Genomic DNA, 27,754 nt, shown 5'->3' on the forward strand with positions numbered 1-27,754 from the left:
CGGCTTTAATCACACAGTCTTGGATTTAACTTCTCTGGGCCCCGGCTTTCCTCGAGTGTTCTTGGCAATCACAAGCATCTCTACTTTGTAGGCCAGTTGGGAGAAATGATTGGATTAATAGAGGCCCATCACCTGGGAGCAGTGTCCACACTTGGCAAGTGTGAGATAAATGTCAGCCAGAGCAGGCATGGCTAAGTCCCCACTGGGTTCGGCCCCACTAACTGAGGAGCATGGGTGTGGGTAAAGGGGGCAGCAGGATGTGAACAGCACCCCAATAGCAGTCTTCTCCAGGCATACCCCCTCCCGTGGGGGCACTGGTTCCGCTTCCGTCTCTCCCATCATTTCCTTTCCCTGATCTCTTCATTTCCCTCCTTTTCAAATTTTTAAAACACTTCATAAGTTGTCCTCTGTGCTCTAGCAGTTTAAAGTCAAATGGCCAAACCATTTATCAAGAAGCCCAAATAAGCATGACCAGGGATGCGATTGCCTGTTCACAGATTCTTGGCTTTCTGGGCAGTCAGCAGGAGACTTCTGTTGGGGGAAGTCACCAGGCTGAAATGTTTCTTAGGCTCTTCGAGAAATATGCCCTGTCACCACCTCTTCACTGGCCATCAGAATCATTAGTGACTCTCTAAACAACTGCCCACGGCTTGTTTCACAGCTGGAAAAGCTTCAAGACAGGCTGAGAAGTTATTGGTGGGGAAGGGGGTTGAGATCCCCCAAGCCCTGAATTCCCTGCCTGCCCGCTTATCTCCTGATTCAGCAAATAACCAAACAAGGGAAGGAGCTCTCAGCCCCCCTCCCTGGAGTCACCCCCACAGCTTTGCAGAGTGGCTCATCTTGGGGCCAAAACAGGTGTGAGGCTACCTGACCTACAATGGGGAGCTTCTGGGTTTGCATTATTTTTCCAGAGCTGGATCAGTCACACACTCTTGTGGCCAAGGTGACCCATTAGGCAAGAGCTCAGGGTTCTTCTGCCTGAGGCCAGGGTCACTTGCTGTCCCCCTGCAGGGGGCACGCGAAAGACCTTGGTCTTATTACAGTCCTGCTTCAGCCCACGTGACCCACCGATCCTAGGCTCTGAAAACCACTCACAGGCTGCTCTCAGCAAGGACTTCCCCGGCGTGTTTTCTGATCTGCAACAGACAGGGGGGAAGGTAACACCCAGGGAGGGTAAGGTAACTGCCCAAGATCACAAAGGAAAAAGTGGTGAATAAGGGATCCAGACTTCCAGTCTCTTCCCGTGATGGCCCAAGAGAGCATGCTCCTAGGTGGTGTGGCAGGACACTGTTTCTGTCTTTCTAATACTTTAAATAACCTCGTCATTCAGGACTGTGGTGTCCAAGTGGTAAAATATGCTATCCTTGGATAACCGTGCGGCTGAGAAAACCAGCTTCTTGGCAGTGGGATCCTTGCTTGCTCACTTTGGAATGCCAAGATCCCACCACGGCATAGTTAAAGTGTTCCAAATCTCTCAAACTTAATGAAACACCTGTCCCCCTAATGCAGCAGGTACCATCTGAGGTAATTACACAGGGCTCTCACATATTCATACACACGCTTACACACCCAGGCTCCACCTGGCCCTTTGGCTGCTTCCCTGGGTACATACCTGGATATGCTCCCTGAACAGTCCTGGTGTGAATGAGCTAGAAGAGCCCCTCTTAGTTTTTGCCTCTCTGGAAAACAGTCACACCCAACTCTAGTCTGCTATCAACTGGGCCTAAGATAAGTTTAAAGTAATTACACCAGCGATAGGAAAATCTTTACATTCACACCATCAAAGCTTTAACTGACTAATACATACACACTCATACATACACAGGGGATTGTTGGAAATTTAAAATATAATTCATCTTTCGAAGACTCTGTTTACAAACCGTCCCCATTTATTCTTTGCAAATCGATGTTTATACACACGTCATCCATATTCTGCACAAGTGACTTTTCCTAGTCGTGTTGGGTTTTTTGCACACTCGATCCCATGGAAGCCTGAAGGCAAAATTTCTCATCTCAGCAGTCCAAAGAGCTGAGGTCAGATGGGGAGGTTTGTGCCTTATGGTGACAAAGTGGAAGAGGCACGCGGAAGCCCAAACAATGTTCCTAACCTCCCTTGCCATGGCTGACATGCACTGCACCTTCCCTCTCCCTCTTCCTGCAGAAGCATGAGAAGGAGAACTGAATGAGAAGACAAGCAGAGGAACGCTTTAGAACAAGTCATCAAAAATGGCAAACAGGTCCTCCTCAGCTTTTCCAGGAACAACCCCCCCACACACACATCTACACACACTATATTCATGCATATACTGTTACACACACGTTTGAAAGAGAATTATATAACACATCAGCTGTTCCCTTTTCACAAGCCCAAATGAGATCAGTCCTATAAGTATAGAAGCTCGTGGTGAGAGTCCAGGGACTTCAACAGGCAGCGGGAGAAAAGGCCAGTTCTCACTGAGGCTCAGAATACAGGCCCTGGAATGGCCAGAAGCTTCCCTCCAAGCAAGGAGAGCTGCCCAAGATGCTAATACCAAGTGCTTCCTCTCCGGAGCCTCAAGCTCCCCACATGCCCCAGCCTCACCCCAACATACACAAAGCTAGATTTTTGGTGAGGAAACCAAATCAAGCTCTAAAATGCACATGGGCACACATACCCAAAATCTTTTGTGTCCATAAAAGGAGAGGGAACACAAGGGTGTGGGTTCTGGGGTCTGGATTTAAGTGCCCTCATGGGAAAACCTGGAGCAAACACATTTACCACGCAGGGCTGCTGTGAGGGCCCTAGACTTTCACACGTAAGATTTGGGTACCAAAGGGCCCAGCACGGAGTAGTGGCTCACTTTTCTCTCTTCCAACCTGTCCTCCTCTCCCCAGCCCTGACTGATGAAACGGTGATTTTGACCTTTGCAGTGGAATCAGCTTTCGCGGCTGATGATGCAGGTGAGCCTGATCTACTCACATGCGTCCTTAAAGCAGAAAGCCTTTCCCGGCTGTGGTTGGAAGGAGCTAAGACTACGGCGGGGCAATGTTGATAGCTTTGAAAACGGAGCAAGAGGGTCCTGAACCAAGGAACGTGGGCAGCCTCTGGGAAGCTAGAAAGGCAAGGACATGGATTCTCCCTGAGAACCGCCGGAAAGGAACGCAGCTGTCAGACATGGTGATTTTAGCCCAGTGAGACCTGTGTCAGACTTCTAACCTACTGATCTGTAAGAGAATAATCCGTGTTGTTTTAAGTCAGTAAGCTTGTGGTAATCTATTACCTCAGCAATAGGAGACTCATACGCTCACGGCCGGCCCCTGGGGAGGTGCCTGGCGCTCCCTCCCCTCATCCCTCCACCGTGGACTTCTCTCAGGGTGCTTCCTGGCTGAGTCCCCCCAGCCCACCTCACCTGCTACTTCTGTGCCGCACCCTGGCCCGGCTCCCTGGCCGGGAAAGCCCTCTCCTTCAGTGTCAGATGGCCCTGGCTCCTGACGATGGGATTCCCAAGTCTTGTTCTAAATTCCTGGGACCCTTCGAGTTCTAGACTCATTTGTCAGAACAAAAGACCACAGACACGCAGGGGTGTGAGGAGGAGAGGGGCTCTTTCAGGCTCCGGGACCCAACTTCACGCCCTCCCTGCAGGCAGACTAGCACAGTGCCGAACACCAGTGTTTGCGATGCAAGACAACTGTCCACGCCCAAGAACTCCTCACCGATGCCGGGCACATCCCCCAAACTGGCTGTTTTTTTTAAAAAAGAGTTATTTATTTAATCGGAGAGGGGAGGAAGGGGCATTGGGAGAGGGAGCAAGAGAGAGAGAGAGAAAGAGAGACAGAGACAGATTCTCAAGCAGACTTCCCACTGAGCAGGCACTCAACACGTGGCTCCATTTCATGCCCCTGAGATCATGACCTGAGCTGAAATCAAGAGTCAGACGCTTAACCCACTGAGCCACCCGGATGCCACTGCCCCTCCCCACTGCCTTCGTCTTCTTCTTCTTCTTCTTTTTTTTTTTTAAGATTTCCAACCTGGCTTTATACTGGCCCTCTAAGCCACCAGGAACTGGATGGGGTGGTGGGCACAGAGGCAAATCTTTAGAACAGGGAACCTGGGAAGCCAAAAGGGGAAGAGGAGAGGGAAGCCTTGTCAAGAGACAGCAGTGGAGGCAGGAGCTGGGGTCCCTGCAGGGCTCACCCCCAGCCGACTACCTCCCAAGCCTGCCGGGAACCCTGGAACCCAGCTCTGGGCTGTCAGCAAAGACAAGTTTAGCACCAGTGATCTCATCTTGAGAGCAGCCCCAGGGCCTCACAGCACTCTGGGAAGAATCACTTCGACAGGTTGGAAAGCAGACGTCACTGCTGGTCCCATCACGTAGGTGGCGGGCACAGGGGTCCTTCCCTCAACTCAGGAAGGAGAAGCAGGTGCAGGAGAGGGCTGGGGTTGGTAGCGAGCAGCAGGCTGCGTGAGCTGGTGCTTTCGGGCGAGCCCACAGATACCAGCTCTTAGTCTGAGGTGCTGGCAGGCAGGAACAAACATTCTAGCTGTGAAGTGGTGGCTTCTGTCCCTGTGAGCCTCCCCCGTGCTGACACCAGGACATTATGTGACGGGGTATTTATAAATGCAGCAGCAGACAGAGGGTGGGGGAGGGCTGGGGCTCATTCCCTCTGTGGTTTACTGCAAATAGGACGGAGACCCTGCAAAGGGGGCTGACCGGCCCTCATCCCTCAAAGTGAGCCGGCAGCAGAGAGGGATGAGAATTTGTCACCGAGCGCAAACGCAAAATCCCTGCCACTGGCTCAGGATGCCTCTCCATGGCGCTACAATTGTTTTTCTGGGCTTATCTGAGCTGGTGATTCTTGCTGGCCAGCTCCCCTGAGGTTTCTCAGTAAGTTTCAGGGACAGAGTCTCCCTCCTTCTCTGGAACAAAGAGCCCACAGTGGCTTCTCCAATAGTGTCCCAAAGTCACAGCAGGGCAGAGGGAGGGTCCTTTGGTTGGGATGAGGACCCTTGGCTCCCGCTTCTGGAGCCAATGGACAGGGCCCCACAAACCTTGCTGGTGGAGGGGAGGATGGAAATACTCTGAACGGACCTGGTAGCCTGTCAGACAGAAAGAAATACGCTTCCAAATCGCAAACTAAACATCGGTATTTCTAGAAGGTAGGACCCACAGAAAAGGGCAGTCCATATCATATTGCTAAAGGTGATGGGTAGTGATGGTAAATAAACGTTGACACATAAGAAAGGCCAAGTTTGCGTCCAAGCACGCAGGAGGTCACTCCCACATCAGATTCAGTCCTATTAGAGCAGATTGACTCCCAGAGAACAAAGGCTGTGAGTCTGGTAAATTCTACCCTGGGAAGTGCCAAAGGGATGGCATGAGGGGCTCTCGGGGAAATTAAAACATCCTGAGAATTTGGGATGACCATCAAAATAAAATCTTTTGCCAGAGATCACAGAAACATCATTGTAGTGGAAGGACAGAAAGAAAGTTCTTCAAGCAACTTAGACCAGAACTGACAGCCTCTCTTCAAGTAAAGATGCTGGGGAAAGCTGCAAAGAGAAACTGTGACCCAGGGTGCGAGGGTAGGAATGCACACCTGGAAGGGGGTATTAGGACTACACAGCAGGACCCAGGAGGGAGAGGCAAGGTCAGCCCTGGGAGCAAAGTAGTGTTAGAGAGGGGCCCTGGGCCAGTGTCCATCACACACACACATGCACACACTCCTGTAGCGCTGGGACATTTGGAGAAGAAACAAAATCAGTTCGAATTGTGAACCATTTATCCTGTAGCGGCAAAATGAGATTTCTTTTCTGCTGTTCTTTTAATTAAAAGTCAGCTCATAAATCAAAGACCTTGTTTCCAGGCTGCAGGAGATGGTAGGAGGGACCCCAAGCTCAGAGCTGAGCATGCCCTGCCTGTGCCCCCTTCTCACCCCAGTATTCACCTATCAGAGCACCTCACATGTCCTAGCAGCTCAGTGAGCAGCCAAGGATGGCTCAGCTGAATTACATCATTCACCTTCCTCATTGGGCTTCTGAAGTTCTGCCAACGAGATCTTGAGCACAGTTAAATCCCACAGGGACTGGTTAGTGCATCTATTTGGAGCATCTGCGGTTTCCCCTAGAGACCCCCGTCTCTGGAGACCTTCCACACTCCCTGCCTGGGTTCACACAGGCCTTTATATCCACGGATTTTGAAGACTCTTCTTTAGAGGTTTTCTAGGCACAGAAAGTCCTATGATCCTCACCATCTTCCCAATTTTTATTATTATTTTTCTTCCTGGTGAATCAAAGAATGCTCTATAGATGTGAATTTCTATTTTCCTCAGCTCCTTCATAAGAGAGGCGGAGGGTGCATGTATCAGTATACTCATTGCTCAAAGAAACAATTTGTCCAAAGTCAGAGGTGCTGCCAGCAACACAGTTAAGATTTCCCTGCTGTCAATTCCAACTCTTCATGTACCATGCAGGTCTGGTTCCTAACTATTGAGAGGCATGGGTAGCCCCAGATACACACCCGGACAGATAGATACAGACCCGGACAGAAAGACTGCAGGGGTGCCTAGGAATGGGTGTGGGGCACAACAGGGTGGCATTCAGTGGCTCCTTTTGCTCCTTCTCACATTTCTCTGACTTAAGAGAATGGCTGCCATCACCACTGAGGAAGTGTACTGTTCTCTCTCTCTCTTTTTTTTTTTTAAAGACTTTATCCATTTGAGAGAGAGAGAGCACGCACCAGCAGGGAGAAGGGCAGAGGGAGAGGGAGAAGCAGGCTCCCCGCAGAGCAGGAAGCCCGACGTGGGGCTCGATCCCAGGACCCCGAGATCACAACCCGAGCCGAAGGCAGACCCTTGACCCACTGAGCCACCCAGGCGTCCCCTATTTTCCCATTTCTGAGCTGCTCCTCACCTAGGCACCTTACAGTGCTTTGGGTACCCACACTCACATGCCTTCATACTCTGAAGGGAAATAGGGACAAAGAAAGGGAACCCCTTACAAGAGGAGGGATGAAAGGAGAGCTTTCGGTTTCCTGTTCAGAATCTACCCAGGAAGCCCAGGGCTTCTCTCTCCCTGTCCCCACCCCCACCCCAACCCAGCAACGCCCCTGTGCTCCCACCCCCAGACAGAGTCCAGACAAAAGCAAAGGTCCCTCTCCCCTGTCCCCAGACCCAAGTCCCTCAAAAACAATCAAATTTAAAGCAGAGAGATTAAATTATCGCTAAGCTAATTATGGGAATCACACTTAGGCTGGCTGCTGGGAAGCGAGGTCAGCAGGCAGGAGGCATTAAAATGAAAGGCAGATGCAAGAAGCACTTAAAAAAGCAACTGGGAGACTCATTACCCCCCCCCCAACACACACACACACACACACACACACACACACACACACACACACACACGGAGGAGAAAGAACCCACTCTGATGTTTGAGACGCTGTCCATCTGGGCAATAGTCAGCGCGTTTGACAGCTAAATAGCTCCACTCTGTCATCATCTCGAAGCCAAAGTGGGCGAGTCAGAGGTAAACTGATTAGATGGTGTGCTGCTAATTTTCCAGAGAGAACACGGGGGAGGTGGGGCTCAGCCAGAGAGGGTGGCACACGGGAGGAGCGGCCCCAGGCTTGAGCGCAGAGAAGGGTCTAGCTCCCAAGTGTGCATGCACGGGCGCATCCAGGTACATGTGGGGATTAGGCGCGTGTGCATGTTTGTGACGTGAATGTGTGTGTAAGTATGGGAGGGGGCACACAGTCCTGCACGTGTGGGTATATGTCTTATCTACCTGGAAACAGAAGGTGGAGAGCTTAGAAAGGATCAGAGGGCCCCTCCTAGCACATTTGCAAAAGGGCAACTCCTCGCAAGCTTTCCGTGATTGCCAAGGCCCTCACAATGGCTGCCACCAGCTCAGCCATGAAAATACCTATCATTTTCCCCTGTTATGGAGGCTCAATGACTCTCATGCATCATCAGTATGATGTAAGTTTAAGACATGTCCGCCAAAAAATTGGCAGTCGACAAAATAAGTTTGAGAGCTAAAAATCACTGTTGTTCAAACCAATCTGCAGGATGGTGTCCTTGGCTCAGAATTCCAGCTCTGCAATTCTCCTGCCTTTTCCAGAGAGCAGTGGACGGTGGGGAGCCCTGAGAAGGAGGTCCGTGAACTGGCCTGGAGTAGGTAGCCAGTGTGGGAACCAGATTGGGTTTATTGCCCAGAGGAATGGAACTCGGGCCAGAAGTCCTGCCCGTGTCCAGAATGAATTTTGGAATTCACAATTAGAAAAGCAGATTCAGAGGGGGAAGTAGAGGAATCTTTGGGGGTTAAGTTACTCAGGGAAAATTAATTTGGGAGGCTCGATTTAATTGCAGGTAAGAGAAATGATTTAACAAATTTGGATAATTTAATTACCCCCAGAGACATTGGCTGAGCACAGTCTGATCTTTGTATTTAAGTAGAAAAGTGCCCTCACTCTTACGGAAAACTGAGTGCAGGGAAATACAAACATGCAGAGCCTAATTAATAGAAGGAACTGAACAACTCTAGTTTTTGTTTGAGGAGAAAAAACAAATCACAAGAAAACCAGCTGATAGAGGATTTAGGTTTTCTTTTTTTTAAATTTCTAACTCGACGTCTGGATTGATGATAGGAAATCAGCCATATCCTCTATTCCTCACACATTTTCTCCAATATTAAGCCAGAAGAGACCATAGCTCTTTAAGTCAAGAAACACCCAGCACATTACAGATGACCAAGTTGATATTTCTTGACTCATTGTGGACGATCACACTAATAGCCTTTACGGTAAATTGTGTTATTGACAAAATATTCTCTGCCCCTCCTTCCCTCCTCCACGGACATATACACACCAGGCCTCTTCCTATGGCAGGTGTATATTTCCCACACCATTCACTTCGGTCTGACCAATAAAATGTGAGTGGCAAGAATGGGTACTACTTCCAAGAGGCAGCTCTAACAGTCCATCAGGTAACTCTGCCGTCTCTCTTTTCCTTCTGATGGAAGACTGGCATGTCCCCAGACATGCTCTTCAGTCTCTGTCCCAAATATATCACGTGGAGCACAGCTGCCACCCAACCAGGGTGCCCATGAACGTGAGCTGGAAATAACCTTTATGGTGGCAAGCTACTTAAATTTGGGGGTCAATACAACGTAATGTAGCCTAAGCTAGCTGACACACCTCTACACACACCCAGATGTATGAGCCTTAACAGTCAGTCTTCAGATACATTTGTTACTTTCAGACAGCTCTGTACGGGGTAACTGAAGTCTAACTGGGAAGGTTTAGATGCACTGGGACAAAAATCCAGCTATATTAATAAATGGTTTTTATGTAAAGAGAATAAACTGCTTTCAGAAGAAGTTCTCAGCTATGGATTTTGAAACATCTGATTGCCTGTGATTTTGGGGTAATCAAAACAGGACTGAATAAAAACTCAAATTGATAAAATGGATACATGACATATCCTTTTTGGAAAAAGGTTCTTCCATTTGGAAAAGGATTCATTGACTTCCTTCAATGAACTCATATTTCTTCCCCCAAAGCCCGTGACCTTTCCATTGGAGGAAGAAGCCCACATCCTAGTTGAGGCATGAAGTAGTCAGTACCGCCTGTATCCCTCTGGCCTTGACGCTGCCCAGATCATGGGGGTGGGGGTGGGGTGTCTAGCATCCCAGCTGCCATGGTGGCACTCAAGGTCAATGATGTGCAAGTTCAGGTCCACCCAAGGCCTAAGCTGATTCTGCCTGAAAAACCTCATGGGATCTAAAAGAGATTTACTCTGTGAGTGAGATTTAAAATGTGCTTTCCTGGGGTGCCTGGGGGGTGCAGTCGGTTAAGCGTCTGACTCTTGGTTTCAGCTCAGGTCGTAATCTCAGGGTCGTGAGATCGAGCCCCATGGAAGGCCCTGTGCTCAGCGGGGAGTCTGCTTGAGATTCTCTCTCCCTCTGCCCTCCCCTCACTCGCACATGCTTGTTCTCTCTCTAAAAGAAATCTTTAAAAAATTAATAAAATGGATAAATAAATCTTTAAAAAAATGCATTTTCCTCTCCCACATCTGGTATGTCTGAAAGAAGGCCCAAAACAACTGTGATCATAAAGATTAAATAAGACAGTCTATGTATGCTAATCTGAAGCATTTAAAACATAATTACACACGACTTTTCAAAAAACCTGTGTATCCATTGTGAGAAGTCCCCATAGAGGAGTCCTGTCTCTGGTAGAACCTCATGGATAAATGCTATGATCTTTTGGGGGAGGCTGAGGAAAATGGACAGAACTGAATGAACCCCGGAGGAGATGCTGGTGAGTCAGCAGAGAGACCGAATTAAAGCATTTATAGAATTACAAATCTTTGAGAAGAGACCAAAGCTCTCTAACCATCTTCACTGTTACCAAAAACACAAAGTACATGAGATGCCCAGAGGATCTTGGGCATAATTCTGCCTGAAAACCCACGGGCCTCTGAGCCTCCCAGTGGGAAGACCTGAAAAGCAGGAGCACTTGGGTGAAGCTCTGGGTGCCGTGATGAAAGCAAGTTCCACGGCGGCTTCAGCATCCCCCTGACGTCTCAAGTCCAACCACCAGCGCACACTCAGATCAGCTGCCCCCACCCCAGCGTGCTCACCTCTCGGCGGGGCCATGCAAGTGGTTGAACAGAAAGATAAGAATCCTCTTTGCGAGAGCGACAGATCTCCTCCTTCCTGTTTGCCTTCCGTTCCACCCTCCTTGCCTCCAAGGCCTCAGGAGCCTTGGGGGGAAGGAAAGGGGCTTCTGATTCTTCTGGAAGCCAGAAAAACTGGGACCAGGGGAGGCACTGGGGATGCCGGGTGTTTCAGTAGCCTGAGAATGGTCTCAGGAAGGGAGAGCCTATGGGGTGGGGGAGAGCCTATGGGGTGGGGGAGACCCCTGAGCCAACAACCCACTGCTTTCAGACCCATTCCTTGGCCCTCTTTTCTTTTTTTGTTTTTTTACTTATTTATTTAAGAGAGAGAGAGAGAGAGAGAGAACATGAGTGGGGGTCGGGGAGGAAGAAATAGACTCCCTGCAGAGCAGGGAGCCCAAGGTAAGGCTCAATCCCAGGACCCTGAGGTCATGACCTGAGCTGAAGGCATTAACCGACTGAGCCACCCAGGTGCCCCTGGCCCTCTTTTCCTAATGGGACTCATGTGGGCAAAGCAGATCAACAGAGTAGACCTAGGTCCTCACGCAGCTATACCAGCAACATGGGATATAATGAAGATGCTCTCCACTCTTCATCGTCCTGAGCCTTGGGCTCTGCAGTGAATAATGGACATAACGCTACCTGGTGATGGGCATCGAGCGGTGGCTTTGGGGGAAAGGGTGCCCCTCAAGCCATTGTCCCTCAGGTCACCAAATCTAGAAAGGAACTGGGGAGCCAGCGCTGCCCCAGGCCTCACTAGCCTCACAGTGGTCCTGGGTGAACTGGTCAGGATGACGTTTGTGAGGCAGAAGTACAATACTGCATAATGACAGGAACAACAGGCAAGAGCGGACAGCAGACCAAGGCAAGCATAGGATTGAGGCACAGCCAAGAAGCTCTGGGTCGGGCGATGGGTATTCAGGGAGAGAGAGAAGGCCGGCTGGACCGGTCAGGGGAGGTGCTCAAAATGACCAGAAGTGGTAAGGAGATGGTGTAATTCGGTCCTCAGCTCCACAGGACTTGCAAAGCAGTTCTGGGATCTAAGGAGAAGCCGCCATCTTCCAAATGAGCCAAGACAGGGACCCTGGATGACCTGCAATGGGAAAAACCATCCAGAACCACGACACACAGTCCCCAAGGCTGTTGGGAGGGAGCATGTGGGTGAGAAGCTCAAGACGAAGAAACGCCCGAGTGTGTCCTAGGCGGCGGGTCAGTGGCAAGTGGAAAAGCACAGCTTGTCTGCTTCCCAGAAAAACTCAGGCCCTCCCCAAGGCCACCGCCCGCTCTGCTGTGGGATGGGGGCTCCGGCATAATCGCTCCTCCAGAGGGAAACCGTGAAGGGGGGAGAACTGCCATGTGGGTGGGAATCCCATTGTTTCCCAGGTGCGAGCCTCTCTTCCTTGGCACTTAAAATTAGCCAGGACCCCTGAGAACTAAAATGAGAGCGGCCAGGGCTGAAGGGCTGAGCTAGAGGACAGTGTGGCTGGTTCGTTTTCATGCAGGGCGACAGGCTGGGGGCCTCAGAAGCCTGGATGAGGCAACTGCTCTTTTTTTTTTTTTTTCTTACCTAGGAAACAGATAGGATTGGAGTTGCTTTGGGTAGACGAATCTGGCAAAATTCATAGGACAATTAAAGAGCAGAGCACCTAGAGATGGGAAATCAGTTATAACCACCCAGGTTTGAGCACGGGGACCTGAGCCAGCACAGGGGCAGAGGGAATGAAAGGAAGATTCTGGCCAACAGGCACACCGGCCAGGTGCGGGAGGCCAGGTGACCACCTCCTCTCATGGCTGTGGAGGTGACATAAACCCACAGCCCGAGAGCACGACCTCAGGAGAGTCAGTGATGTTACCAAAGGCATGAGTTGAAGGGCAGACCTCAGATCAAATCATGTGACCTCTGGGGAGTTATTCAGTCTCTTATCTCATGTGTAAAATGGAGGTTGTAGAGTTTACTCCAAAGGAAATGCTAAGGATGGTGCACAGAAAACACCTAGAACAGTGCCTGGTACTTACTGGGCTGTCAAAGCACTACAGCCCCCTTCCCAACCTCTTTCCTGCCAGCTCCATCCCTAGGAAAGTGACCCCTTCCTAAGGAAGGAGGTGATTCCCAAATGGAGGCAAAGTCAAGAGCCGTAGATTCTCCAAGGCCATGAAGAGCCCTCAGCAGTTACTGACTTGACATATGTCTGTCATCCACCATCATAAACCATCACTGTTTCCCTAAGGTTCACAGAGAGCCTGGGACTGCCTCTCTGAGCTCCCAGGCCTCCTGCTGAGGACAGTTCCTCAGCCTCTGGCCCTGGGCACGGCAGGCCACATGGCCTCTTCCCGTTTCACCCCTGGATTCTCTGGCATGTCTGCACGATCAAACCCGAGGGAGCTGGAAGCCAGATTCAGTGCTCTGGCCACATCTATCCCTGAGCCTTCTCATGCCACTAGCTGTTGACGGGAAGTTTAAGAGTATTGGCTCAGGTGCCCGTGAGGGCCCAGACACAGAGCCCTAGTGTGGTGAGCAGCCTCTAAAAGGGCCCCCATGGCCCCTGCCTTCTGGCATTCAGTCCTCTGTGGAAGCAGGAAGCCCCCCCCCCCTCCTGAAGGTGGGCCGGACCACACGACTGACAGTTCTGAGGAATAGAATACAGCAAGGGTGATGGAATGCTGCTCCGAAATGAGGTCTCAAAGAGACCGTGGTTTTCAGCTTGCTCACCCTCTCTTGTCTCTCTCTCAGCTTCCGTGTTGTGTGAGTGGCCATTGTGGAGAGGCCCACGCGGTGTGTCCAGTAAGGACCGGAGGCCTGCCCACGGCCACGTGAGTGATCTTAGAAGTGGATCATCCCCGTTTCCAGCCCCAGCCGACACCCTGACTGTAGTCTGTCAGTAACCCCGAACCGGAACCACCCAGCTAGGCCGTGCCTGGATGCCTGACCACAGAAACCATGAGATAATAAAGGTTGTTTTGTTTAGGGCTCTACGTTTTGGGGTAATCAATTGATAGCTACTTCCCCTGCATCACCTGGGGCAGGATGGAAAGTATGGAGTGACTACAGCAGACTCAAGAGAGCTATTTTAAAAGTCCCCGTGAATGCCTCTACGAGAAGCCAAAGCTGCTGTGAAAAACACCGTGATATCTCCAAGAGGCCGGCCATGTGGCCACATTCCCAGAAGTCACCTGCTAACAAGCAGGGACTACACGCAGAGTCCCCAGTCAGAGCACCAACCAGTGGGTCCTGAGTCAGTCCCGCTGCCGCTGCCTTCCCCATCAAAGTTGGCAGAGAAAGTACAGTGATTTCAGGTGATGAAGACCTCCCCTGCTCCTGCCCTCACTGAGGGCCTTCACCGCTACGGACAGAAGGATGCTCTTCTCCTCTGATGCGGGTTCTCTCAGATGCAAGCCGGCAGCACGGGGCCCTTTGTAGCTGGGGCCCCATTCTCTTCTCTCCTCTGCTCCTCCCTCTTCCTCTGGTACACCATGTCTTTCATCCTTCCACATCTTTGTTGTCTTGGTTACATGGCCAGACTCCTGATATGCTGCTAGTTTTCATTTTAATGATATGTTCTTGTAAAGCACAATATTTTACTTCAATTGCATGTGTCACTGGATAAATTCCTCCAGCGTGTCTGGCATTTGAGCATCAGCTGACTGAGTGCGCTCTATGATTTGGGGGTGTTTCTGCAGCACTCTCTTCAATTTTAACGTCTTTGCATTTTAATTTATGATCAGGATCATTCTACACGAATGTATATATATACACACACATATGATTCAAAAAAATGGCACACGTGTATCAGTAAATCTTGAATTGGCAAAGCTCATTTAAGACTGTCTCCTTAAATCATGTGCACTACTAATGATTATTTGGAAAATAAAATGACAGGTGTTCTTGAGGTGGTATTTTCTGGGGATCTCAAAGTGCGTTATTCTAGAGGATGTCAGGAGAAGAAGGAAACGATGCCCCAACTTACAGTGTCAAGCTGCTCTGAGGGGGGCTGAGGTCAGAGCTCTGTCGTGAGGACACCTCCCCAAGCCTGCTCAGGTCTGCTCTGAGCAACCACTTGAGATCCACGCCCCACCCCACCCCCCGCCCCAGCCAGGGACATACAGGGACCGTGGGTGGGCCCAAGGACAGAGTAGTGAAAAGCAGCAAGGGGCAAGAAGTGAGTGCCAGTGGACATACACTTAGGTAAAAAGGATGATTGAATGGAGACTTCATATCGCTCAAGAATGTAAGATATGCCCACGAGGACATCGACCAGCTTAGGCTGCTCTCCACATCTACCGGATGTGGCATGGCCTAAAAGGCTTAAACCCCAGCAAGGGAGACTATGCAAGGTGGGAGGTGGACCAGAAGCGGGCAGTTGGCGTGAGGTGAGGCCGGTCTGAAGGCCAGTCCTGGGGTCCCCAGGCTTGAAAGACTAACGACTGAACAGCCATCTCTTGTGCCCGCTGAGATGCGAGATGAGTGGAAGGAGCATGCACCCCACCCCACCCCCACCCCACCCTGGATCTGTGATGCTCTTCTGTCTGTAACACCTTCAACCTCAGCTCCTCTCCACTTATTCCACAGCCTCACATCCACACAGGCTTCAAACTTGCAAAACCAGCAGTGGGAACTGCAGAAACAACGTGGCAAAACAATCAAACAAAACTGCTTTGATGGTCTTTTTCCACAATGGAAACTGTCCAGCATTGATTCTTCCATATTTCTTTTCCTTCCTGCTTCAGTGTCTAACCACATGCAAACCAGCCAGCAGCTCTGTTTGAAGAGACCCATAACAGAGCACACTGAACAAATCCTACATCAGGTAATGCAGCTCTGCTCTAATCTCAGGGTCCTGGGGCAAGTTAATTTCCAACATTACATCTCCATTTGATTTTGTGATGCCTTCGCCCATTTGGAGTCCTATCTATGGCATTTTTTAAGGTTGATTCAAATTTCCAGTGAGCATTAAGAATTCTCAGATACAGTTAGGAAATTGCAAAGCAGGAGCTACTCATCTCTAATGTGACATTGCTCTGTGACTTGAGCATTTTACACACACACACACACACACACACACACACACAGACGCAGCATCCATTCCTGAGAACTTATGGTCAGAATGATACAGACCCAGGTGGGTCTCCCTCTACCCTACTCCACTTCTGTTTGGTTGCCCTTCTGGACCCGTGGTCAGGATGTGGGGGAACACAAGCTAATCGATTTCAAAATAGGCTCAAGGAAAAAAAATTAGGCAGATTATGTTAATGTGCATAATAATTGCCAATAAGTATGATTTTTAGGGCATCCACTCCTGTTGACTCTCCATGCTGAAACATACTGGTAAGGCTTGGTGTGTCACACACGTGGGTACATACCCTAACACAAGCCATGAGTCAGATCAGCCCGAATTCTGCTTAACTAGTATCCACAAAGTGCTCCGCCCCTTAGGTGTGAACAGTTTAACCGAGCTAAACACTCGGGAATGATGCGATCACAAAATGAAAGGAGCAATCACACCTCAAGTGGGAGTTTATGATGTTTTGGCTCACAATGAACATTAGTCTCTCCCACCAATGTCAGGTGGTAACTCACGGCTGAACAACAGCCACACAATATGATCACTTAGTGGTAGGAATGTGAGAGGCAAGGAGAGAGGGTTCTGGCCAAAATAGTTACACAAAGAGATTTTTGTCCATCTGAGGCAGCAACTGGCATCATTACCCCAACTTGGGACAAAGATTTTCAGGTTTATACAGACACCCTAGAGAAGATCGGGATGGTGTTTGCCTTAAGATTTTTTTTTTTTTTCTAACCTGGAGTGGAAATTTTAACAGTGTGGGTTATTTCTAAGTTCCTAAGTACTTCCTGATGACTGTAGCATTTATACGCCACATATAAAATAATGCTGTTTCTTAACAGCACTCGCCTATAACGCTTGCCATGGAAAAGCTGCCGATACTAGCCATAACACACACGCGCACACACACACACACACACGGGCACGCACGCATCAGAAAACACAAAAGACATCCAAATTGGCACTTTCCTCACCTCCTTTCCCTCTGCCTCATGTGATGTAGGCACTAAAGGAGTGAAATTATGGTCATCAGAGGCAAGGTTGCAAATGATGAGGACCCACAACTTTCAAACAAAAGGAAAAGTCAGTAATTTCGAGGGCAGCCTATGGATCGCTACAGTCTAGCTCCCAGACCCCGGAAACACACAGCAAACCCCCAAGCCCTCCCATCCACCCTCCCCACGAGTCCCTTGTCATATGGCAAAGAACTCTGCGTGGCCCTTGATACACACAGGAGATTATTACAGGGCTCAGAGAAGACAACTCTGTAATTACGGCGACAGTATGATTTGCGTTATTCTCACCCCCTGGTTTCAGCAGCTCACAAAATTTCCCGCAACATCCTCTTGCAGCCCCAAAGCATTTCACGGCTGGGCCTCTGCCCAAAAGGTGAATGTGGTCTGATAGCCTCTGGGAAAAGCAATACAGAGTGCTGGCAAGGAAAGGGGAGTGGTGCTCAGCGAGCAGGGGCGGTGGGAAATTCTATTGTTCCGAAAAAAAATAAATAAACTGGCCAGTTTTGCTTTTTATTATTTCAAACAACTGGCTCGGTGGCCCAGCCTTCCTTTCCCAACTCAGACCGTCCCCTGGGCCAGTGGTGCCGAGTCTGTAGCAGCCATCGCCGGGCTCCTGCGAAACTATTAAAAAGGCTGCCACTCTGAGCTCATAGCACAGAAAGTTTGGCTGCCCCGACAGCCCGGCTTTCCCCAGGAGGGCCGCTGGCTCATTCCCCCTCACGTGACCCTCTGTTCTTACCTCTCAGATGTTTATGCTTCACCAATCTCACCATTGCTCTGGAAATTAAATGGAATATCCCAGGTGGCTGAAACAGAACTGTTCTGATATAAACTCCCCAATGGAAAAAAAAAAATGGGAAATGCCAGCCCGAGGTTTATAAAGCCTCAAGCCTCCTGGTCAGGTGATGCCTGTCGTTGCTGGCCCGGCTGACCTCTGGGGACACTTGAAGGCAAGGCTTTGCCTGCAGCCTGCCCTGTGAGCATTGTCTCTGTGCCCTGTGCATGCCCAGACTCCGGGATGTGTCCCCAGCCCACTGTCACAGAGATGTGCTGCACTCTGACCTCCCCATCAGGGGCCAGGCTTCCACAGGTGCAAGACAGTCAGCCCCCTCTGACCTCAGTCCACCCTCTGACCAACAGGACACATTTGCAAGTTGATTGTCTTGGGTTTACGATGCAGCCATGGCCAGGAAACACGTCTCTTTTTCTCCCCCAAAAGAAAATAACTGTCTGTTCTGTTATGTGCACTGAACTTTCAATGTTTATTTCACTGACACCAGCTCAGACAATGACCAAAAAGAAAAGAAAAGAAAAGCCTCCTACAGGATCCACTTACTCAGTCTTGCCAGCAAGTAAATGATCCTAAGGCACAGGGTAGGAAGTTCAGTGGGTGCGAATCTTCTAGCGCACTGGGGTAAGTTACTTCTCCAATGCACTGAGCTTGGGCTCACTAGAGAAAAGAGTGAAGGTACCCCACATTGTCTTGCTTACTTTTTACTCTCCATAGTGGCTCCATAGGGCCAGGCAAAGCAGGTCAACAGACATCTCATTGTACGAACTACGTATGGGAATGCCTTCGGTATTTAGAACTCACTTTTTTAGCAAACCAAACTTACTGAATCATAATAAAGAATGAAATCATCTGAGCATCCAACAGAAACACCCTTGAGGCCCATGCTCCAAAGCCTGGGTTTTTCCCTCCTCTGTTTATACGGAGGCTTATCAGACACAATTTCAGCCAGTTTGGATGCCTGACTCCCAGCTCACGGGAAGCTGGAAGCCACGGACAGAGGGAGGAGGAGAGAGCGGGGTCAGCCCAGGCTCCTGACAGCAGCTGGAGGTGACGAGCCACAGTGTGCACTAGATGGAGAGGCAGGAGGCGGCCCCACCCAGACAGGAGTTGCGCCAGGACGACATACCTACGGGTCACACACGACACCTTCTGGGGCATCCACGAGGTTCGTGAGCCAAAATCACCGCAAGACTCCAAGGCAGCAACAAAACGTTTGCTTGGGTTTAATAGAGTCTTCTCAGAGAGGCAGGAAGCTATGAAATATAGTTCTTAAAGCCATGTAGATGGTGGTCTCATGCGTCGTGCACTTGACATATGAGGCCGTACTCTACAGAGTCACAGTTAGCTCTCCGGGCAGTACCAGACGGTGGCACACAGCCCGCACTAGCCTCCTGGTGCCTCATGGCATTTCACCAGCACAGGCTTCCTCTTCTAGATACTACCCATGTCACTACTCCCCATACATCCCCCACCTCACACATACCTCCCCCCCCTTCCCTGTACGCTCACACTCCAGCCCCACTGCCTGTTCCAAGAGATGTAGAATTTAAAGAAAGAAATGATGGCCGGGCTGTTACATAGTAGGATGGGAGAGTAGGCAAAGTCTTCTAGATTTGCTGAGAATATGTCCCCTTGACCACGTGCAGCTGATACCCGGAAACGCAGCAAAGGGAAAGTAGAGCTCAAAGTTGTCTCAGATCGGGCAGTGCCCAATGTGGAATCACACAATATCCAGAGAATTCTGAGGGAAGCCTAAATTAGACAAGCAGGAGTTCTACGTGGATTCACCCGTATTTCCCTGAGACCAGACTGAAGTGCAATTATCAGCTAACACAAAACAGGAGGTACGGCGTAGTCTTAGAAAGACTTTGGATACCATCAAGGGCGGGGGGCTCTCTCGGACACCAGCTCCAAGTCACTGAGATGAGAAGTCTGAGCAGAGGTGGGTGAGAGAAGAGTCTTGGATGGAAGGGTACCCCCAACACTGCTGATGGGCCAATATCACCCAGTACCCCGAGGCCAGCAAGCTCTGGAGGACAAGGAGGAAAAGCTCCCGTCCCAGATCACACCATTCTACTCCACCTCAAGTAATTTCTATGCCCCCACAATACCCACAGTTTCCTCATCCCACGATCTGACACAGCCCCATTATCAACTCCAGCAGGTCCTGCACTTTCCTCCATCTGTTTCCCTGCACAGATTCCAGATGGATGCACTAGTCAAAAGGACTGAAGCAAGAGGAACACATACATAACTTGCCCCTGCCCACCTTCCCCAACCACCCCAGCCTTAGAAAGCCTTTGCATTAGGGCACAAACCCAAGCTGGACAGAGCACACCATTTAGGGTAGCCTCGTGAGGCTGGGGCAACTCCTCCACGTGCACACCAGCCCCAGGGAAGAGGTGCATCTGCACGCTCACCCACTGTGATTCCCACAGTAACCCTCCGTACAAAGGCAGAGAAGGGACAGGGTATCATTCATGACCTCAAGAGTGACATATCTCCTTAGCTCAAACTTGTATCACTTGCCCAGCAGGGCCAAAGTAGTAAAACATGAAATCATATCCATCTCAGTGGGGACAGATGGCCTTCAGAATAACCAAAATGATTGCACCTCATTCCTACCTTCTTCAGCTTGCCACTTTTGGTGCCCACGAAGGCCAGAGAGTGATTCTTGTAGACGTATGCGATGACAGAAGTCATGCGATCCCTGTCCTCTGTGAAGACGGGAATGCCGCGCACCATCTCGGACACGCCCAGGGGGGCATTCATATCCAGGCCACAGAAATTATCATCGATGGTTAAGAGCTGAAAATTAAAAAGGAGAAAAATTAGGAAGGAACATCAGGGCAATAAGCAGAAGTACCGAGTCAGGGAGCTACAGGGCTAGAAGAATCCTTTTTTACATGAAAAACTCAGATCCAGAGAAACTAGGTAACCTGTCAACAGTCAACCTAAGCAGGTGGCGGGACCATGGCAAAAAAACACAGATCCTGAGAGTCTCTTTCCTCTCCTGGCCTCCGTGGTCTCTCTGCCCCACCTCCAACCCCTTCCAGGTGCCATCTTCGTAGCTTAGATTGTCCATCATCACCATCACACCAGCAAGCACTGGGCCAGCACCCATGAGCGTGGGCTCCAGACAGCTCTACTTAGGAATAAGAGGGAATATGGCCTCCATACCTAGAACTTACTAAATCGAGCAGACACACAGATGAGGACTCAAGAGCATAGAACAGAAAACTGGAAACATTAACACGTGAATGACAATACCATGACAGAGGCATGTGCAGACAATCAGTTGGGGAGAGAAATATAGGAGAAGTGGAATGTTCACGAATGAACTCAACAAGCCACAGAGGTGCCTCATGATGCCCCATCTCAGGCTCCCTGCTTTTTAAAATATGTTTAACATTCCTTCAGCCTTTCCCAACATTGTATTCCCTAAAAATGACTGGACTGGAACACGTATGAGCCTTCCTTAAAGAGAATATCCCCTGGATACCCTGTTTCCTGACTCCTGGACAATTCCAGGAGTCAGGGAACCAACAGCAAAAACCTTTGGACCATTTTCCCCACAGTGATTCGGCTGAATCTCTCCCTGTTTTATTCCAGGCTCCCAGATTCCCCTGTGAGCACAGGGTCACGGCTGGGTTCTGTCCCACTGAGGAGTGAAGAAGACCTTGCCGCAGCTGGCATGGAGCCCCCAGCACTCCCACTGAGCAGCTCTAGTGTGGTACAGACTTCTCTGAAGGCTCTAGGAACCTACGCTGGCTTTTCCCCTCCTTCTCAGAAGAACTGTGTGGCCTTAGAAGAGTTATTCCGTCTTCCCATGCTTTCATTTTCCACTCTATAAAGATGAAGGAAACAAGCCCTGCTTTTTGATGGGTTTCCATAAAGCCTATAGAGCTCACGCCTGTAAACGTCTTTGGACTTCGCAGAAAAAGGAGTGAAATAAAATCCAAGGTGTCACTTTTTTAAAGGCTTCAATCCAGCCAAAGGAAAAGGCATCTGGAGACCCAGCAGGCAGGCTCTTGCCAGCGGAGCTGTGTGAAAGTGGCCAACTCGGAGCTTTCCAGGGACTCAGGGGGCCCCTCGGCTCCCTCCCAGGATGCGGGGGCGGCAACAAGGACTGTCCATCTCGGGAAAGACAATGTGCTGAGCATCTAAAACCTCTCTCTGACCTCTCTCCTCTTTCTTATCATGGGGGCAGCTGGGGCAGAGCTGGGCAGAGCTGGGCAGAGCTGGGCAGAGCTGGGGCAGGCCCCGGGCAGAGCAGAGGTCTGCACCACGCCTTTGATCTCCTCTGGCCTTTCTTGCGTAGTCTGGTCCGATAGCCCAGGCCAAACACAACCCCTAACTCCTCCCCCTGCCCAAAGAAACAATATAGAAGTCAAAGTTAGGAGGGAGCTTTCAAGGTCTAGTCTGATCTTTATGGTTCTTTCCTGAAATGAGATGGGTGAGGAGACCGGTGGTGGAGGGCAAAAGGGATAGAAAGAAAAGAAAGAGGAAAAACCCAGATAAAGGAGAACGGTGCCTTCTCCCTGCCAGACATAATAGCAGCGTGACCCGCCGGGCATGCCAAGGGCAGCCTAGGGCATGCTGGGAATCCTCATGGCCTTGCATGTTCCTGCCTCCACTTCATAGGGAGTTCTCATCCCTGACTTTCTTGGCCCTAAGCTGTGCCACAGGGATTCTGCCGTTATGATCCATTTTCCAAGTAAATGAGGCTGGAAGATTATCCACGCAGCACAAGGAGAAACTGAGGCAGGGAGCAAGGCAAGCCACGTTTGACATTCTCCCACCACCCTTAGCACAAACACGTGCCTCACTGACATGGGGAGCCTTAGGCTGCTTAGCCCCCAGAATTACATTTCCGAGTGACCAGTTACCAAATACCATTCTTCCCCTTGGCTGGGCAGAACACAAACCAATAAATAAATAATCGCTTACAAAAGAGTGTAAGCGTTTGGCCAATTGCAGCATTAAATCATGGTTTGCTCAGAGGCAGCAAGTCTCTGCCACTCGGACAACTTGAGCAGCAAGGGGCCCAAGGAGGAATGTTTTCACTGGGAGGAAGCGAGGACAGCTCAGCCTGGCGGCCTGGTGGCCAGGGCTCTGCTCGTCTTTGGCTCAGGACGGCTCCCTGAGAGGCCCAGGCAGGAGGCAGGCAATCTGCTCACCTGTGCCCGACAGCCATCCCCCACACTGCCTACCTCATGGTGTTGTCATCAGGCTCAAATAAGGCCAAGGCTGCAGCTGGGGTTCCTAACGTGGCATTGGGATTCCAGGGACAATGCTGGCTTTCTCCCGAGCCTCCCTCCCACCATGTATCGGTTTCTCCCTCTAAACAGGGCTCCAGGTGATAAAGGTGTGATTAAGGCCTTGAACCAGGTGCAGTCCAGGTCCACATGGATGCTCAGGTCCCCCAGCTGTGGCCTGAGAGGGTCTTACTCTTTGTTTCCTCAAAGCAGGTGCAATGGGGTGGGGTGGAATTTTTAACACTGAAGTAGCAGAAAAAACACAGGACTCGGGTTCACATGGCAGCCCACTTCCCAACTATACAACTTGGCATAGGCACCTCCTGTTCTCTGAGCTTTACTTGCCTTGACGGTAAAACAGTAAGACCGGACTGTCATGAGGGCCAGGTGAGAAAGCAGGTGTGAAGACACTGGCTAACCTGGAAAGCACTTTTCAATTTGAGGTGATATTTCATATTCATTTTTTTAATGGGAATCCTGCCCAGAACGGGGGTAGGATGGCTACAGGGAGTGTCCCTAGCATGGCTCCTGACCGGAGCAGGCTCCCTAAGGACACCGCCATGCCGGGTCTGAGCTGCAGCCCTAGGGCAATTAGAGCACCAGGGTGGGGGGGACCCCATAGGGACCACAGACCGGGGGGTCGGGGGGGAGACTGAGATGGAAGGAGCAGATGCCAGAGCCGTGTGGGCCCTGGAAGGAAAGGCTAATTGGTGAAAGCCTTCGACAGTTGAGGGCTGGCGTGGATTCCAGAACACTCTGGGCAATGGAGGAGGAAAGTGTCCGCCCTTGCCCTGGCCCAGCTCTCCCCTGGGCCCCATTAACAGCCAGATTAGAGCGGCAGCCAGAGGAGCCAGGAGTGGACTGCACCCCAGCATAATCAGAAGCCCAGCCACACCTCTCCCTCGGCTGCTCCACAGACGCACACAAATGAGCTTTGGCCATTGTTATAAAGCTTATTTGTTAGACAGCAACTTCATGCTCACCAAGGACAAAATAAGGTTCTGTGCCATGGGAATCTATGTGGTGCCTACCTGGGCAACACTGTGAACAGACAGGGTTCTGTTAAAGCCTTAGACAGGGCTACAGCCTTCTGCCCCAATCAGGAAGATCCCAAATCCGCTCTCCACAAATGTCCTCATGATTGCATGGCTTATAAATTAAGACCTGTGATCCACTAGATTCTAGGGACTGTGAGCTCAAGGACAGGACCATGTTTTAGGTGTCTTTGTACCCTTAGCTTAGTTCCTGGTTCGTAGTAGGTTAAGACATATGTGTTAAAGGGATGGATGCATGGATGGATGCGTGGATGGATGCATGGATGCATGGATGGATGGATGCATGGATGGATGCATGGATGGATGGATGCATGGATGGATGGATGGATGCATGGATGCATGGATGCATGGATGGATGGATGGATGCATGGATGCATGGATGCATGGATGGATGGATGCATGGATGGATGCATGGATGGATGGATGGATGCATGGATGGATGCATGGATGGAAGGATGGATGAGTAAATGGAAGCCCAACTTTCACAGTAGTTAACACTATGGAACTAGAATCAGAATGTCTGGGTTTGAACCCCAACTCTACCACAATGCTGTGTGACCTTGGGCAAGGTATCTAACCTCTCTGTGCCTCAGCTTATCATTGGTAGAACGGGGATAATATTATGAGTATATACTTCCTAGTGTTGTGGTAAGGATTAAATGATTTATTGCATGTAGAACACTGTCTGGCACTTAGGGCTATAGGAGTGTTTGCCCTTACTGTTTGTCAGGAGTGTTCGCTCTTACTGTTTGTCATCCTTAGACAATTCTGACAACCTTTGTGAGTCTTATGTTTTGGGGGAAATTCATGGTATCTACAGTGTTCCCACAATCAAAGCGCCTAATGTCATCAAGATGAAATAGCAAAAGGGGAACTTCCTAAAGATCTATAAGGCCTATGGAGGCTGAAGGAGGGAACAGAGGTATGGGGTAAGATCCAGAACATTTAGCGCTCTTCATTAGGAATGCAAATTCTCGAACCGACCCCAGATCTACTGGATCAGGAACTCTGGGAGTGAGGCTCAGGGATCTGCATCTTAACACCTTCCCAGGTAGGTGACGTAGCCATTCACCATGTTTGAGAAGCACTGGCCTGGGACCCCACCGCCCGCCGAGGTCCCTTCCTTGCTGAGGGCACCACAGCCCAGGTGGGCGCAGGAAGACAGCCTAGCAGCTCCGGAGCGGGGCCCGCCAGGCCGGAGGCAGAGGCTCCCCGGCGGCCTCCCGAGCGGCGGCGGCTGAGGTGGTGTGGAGAGCCAGAGCTGACACTCCAAATTACAATCTAATAGCTTACCGCGCTTCCCTCGCGCTCGACGGCAAAGGTTACCGTGCAATTACGCGTTGCCACATACAAATGACAGAGCAGTTACGGTTACTTTACCAATTACGGGGAAATTGCTCCCACTCTGTAGAGAGACTGGCACTCTGAAAAGCTCTATCATCTCCATGGAAAGGGGGTTTTAATTCTGCCGGCATCCTTCCTCCAGCTGCCTCCCCAGGCTCCCGGGGCAGAGCTGCAAAGCAGTCACCCGAGGACCCCAGAGGTGTCCGGTGGTCTCTGGGGGAGACTCTGAAGAGGGCAGAGGAAGACAGAGGACCTGGGAGACAGCGGGGGTGGGGGGTGTCTCGTCGGGAGCTCCTCGGTACTGCCTCCAGCCCCGTGCCCTGGTGACAGACTCATAAGGAAACCTTGTCACCCTGACACCTGTGCCAAGCCACCTGGAAGGCCTCCAGTGATGAGGCGGGTGGGGACCTGGTCCTGAAACTGCTTCTCACTCCGGCTAGCGCGGCCCCTGGCCTGGTTTCCGCGGGCACCTCCCCTCCCCGTGGGGCTGTCTCAGCCCCGCCCTCAGATGCCCACCTTTGCAGAAGCCCCACATGGAGTCCTTATTATGGGAAGGTCAGTACTAGGACAGAGCTCAGTGATCCAAACGTGGTGCTAATGAGGCAAAGGTCACCAGGTCCATCCCCCTGTGGGCCAATTAGCTCAGCTCGAGGACGTGACCTCTTTCATAGCCACAGGCCGGCCCCCTTACCCCAGGCATCGGCTGTTTACAAATATCCCGAATTGATCCCAAAGAGGCCAACCAGGTAAGCCAGCGGGGATGGACGACAGATGCCGCCAACTCCTCCAAATGGGGATGCAGCGGCCAACTGTTCTGGGTCGGCAGCAGTAACCTTGAGCCCGGGATAGAAAATATGAAGTCAGACGTGGTCCTCCCTCGCTCTGTGGGCAGCTCCTGGTCCAGCAAAGAGAGGAGTCCTTCCATCTGGGAGCAAACCAGCTCTCCCACCTTTCCTAAATGCAAAAGTAGTACCTAGCCTCATGCAGAGGAGTCCTGGGCACCCCAGGCTCACCCCCAGCACTGGAAGCCCAGACCATCACACAGGGGGAGAAGGTACCAGAGACTTGCCCAAGTTTACCCACTGAAGACCCTTTAGTTGGGTCTTTTTCCATCAAATTTTGGTATCTTAGGCTATGGGAACACCTGTCTCTATGAGGGGAAACTGAGGCAGTAAATGAAAACAACACTATTTACTGTTCCTCACTTTTAATATGCTTAAGAACATGTAGGAAGGAACAAGTAAACAAAAGTCTAGGTGAGGACCCAAAAATATACAGATGGAAACGTCTCATCTGTTTCTGCTGCTTTCCCAGTGGGGGAGACAGACCTGGGCCACGACTTGGACAAGGTCATCCATGCCCTGCCTCAGTTGTACACACAGTGCTGGAGGTACAGTGGGCACAGGGAAGCAGCAGGGCTTCGCAGGAGAGGTGCTGTCCGGGCTCAGCTCGGAGCGCTCCATCCAGCACAGAGCACGGCCACTCTTTCACACCTCGGTGGTCTCAGAGAAGGCAAGTAAGTCAACATCTTAGAATCCAACAGCCCCCTTTTACAGAAGGGGAAATAGAGGTCTACAGAGCAAAGTGACCCCCTTGGGATCCACTGATGAGAAAATGGTACCAGAACCCCATTTCCCCATCTGGAGGGAAAAAAATGATCTTACATAGGGGCTTCCTCCAGGGTGGCTAGAGGGTGGCCCCAAGATGCTATTCCAGGTCAGAGACTACTCAGGGAAGACTCTCTGCCTCTACTTCTCCTGCCACCCAGGATGAGGGCTCTGCCTTTCTGGAGCCTCTAGAAGCAATGAACTCTCCCCTACAGAGAAGGCCACTGGCCTATCATCACAACAGTACTTCCTCCCTTCCTGGGTCTGTTGGTCCCAAAGAAAAGCAAGGGCTGAAGTTTTGAAAAGGAACATAAGTTAGGAGAAAAAGAGGAGGGACGCCCATGAGGTGCTTGCTCATGTGGAAAAGAAAAGGTCTTGGATTCTTCATGCTCAGCAGCCCTAAATTCTTCCCATTAATTAATTACATTTACACACACACACACACACACACACACACACACACACACACACGCATCACAAAAGCTGACCACAGCAGACTTTCACGGGAAATGGGGAATCAGTGAATTATGCACATGGGATTTCTTTTTAAAGGGAGATATTGATCAGATAAGCCGAAGTAGCTCATGTCCAAATACAGACTTCAATTGTAAAGCTCTGCAGTACAAGCAGGTAATAATCACCCACTTATTGGGGGCCACAGCTCAGATATGACCACTGACCCCTAAGGTGTTAATAAATGCAACAGGGGCTGATACCCACGGCACATCCACCCCTTGAGATGACTCTGAGCACCCTCTGACTGCAGGGGCAGAAGTAAGCAGACAGAATGCTTGGGCAGGTGGAAACATCTTGAGGAGGCTTTGGTAGGCTTTGGTTTATTTACCTTTTACCAAAAGCTTCTTACTCCATAAAATAGTCCATGTGCCTGAGTGCTCATTTCTGAAACAAAAAAAGCAATCCCCAAAACTGGACTACGTGACCCACCAATTGCTTTACTGTCCTCCATT

At 50.5% G+C, this 27,754-nt stretch overlaps 1 protein-coding gene across 3 annotated transcripts in view; it reads right to left on the reverse strand.

Moving 5' to 3' along the window:
• Nucleotides 1–27,754, reverse strand: part of PLXNA4 (plexin A4) — a 355,028-nt gene that overhangs the window by 317,143 nt on the left and 10,131 nt on the right. For all 3 annotated transcript variants that reach the window (XM_028106345.2, XM_028106346.2, XM_088018661.1), the window contains exon 2: nt 20,148–20,330. In XM_028106345.2, coding sequence (XP_027962146.1) covers nt 20,148–20,330 — 183 coding nt within the window. The remainder of the gene's footprint in view (nt 1–20,147; nt 20,331–27,754) is intronic.

This window comes from Eumetopias jubatus, unplaced genomic scaffold (assembly GCF_037043125.1).
Source record: "Eumetopias jubatus isolate StellerSeaLion01/CBP00866 unplaced genomic scaffold, mEumJub1_p1.0 scaffold_14, whole genome shotgun sequence".
Classification (NCBI taxonomy): domain Eukaryota; kingdom Metazoa; phylum Chordata; class Mammalia; order Carnivora; family Otariidae; genus Eumetopias; species Eumetopias jubatus.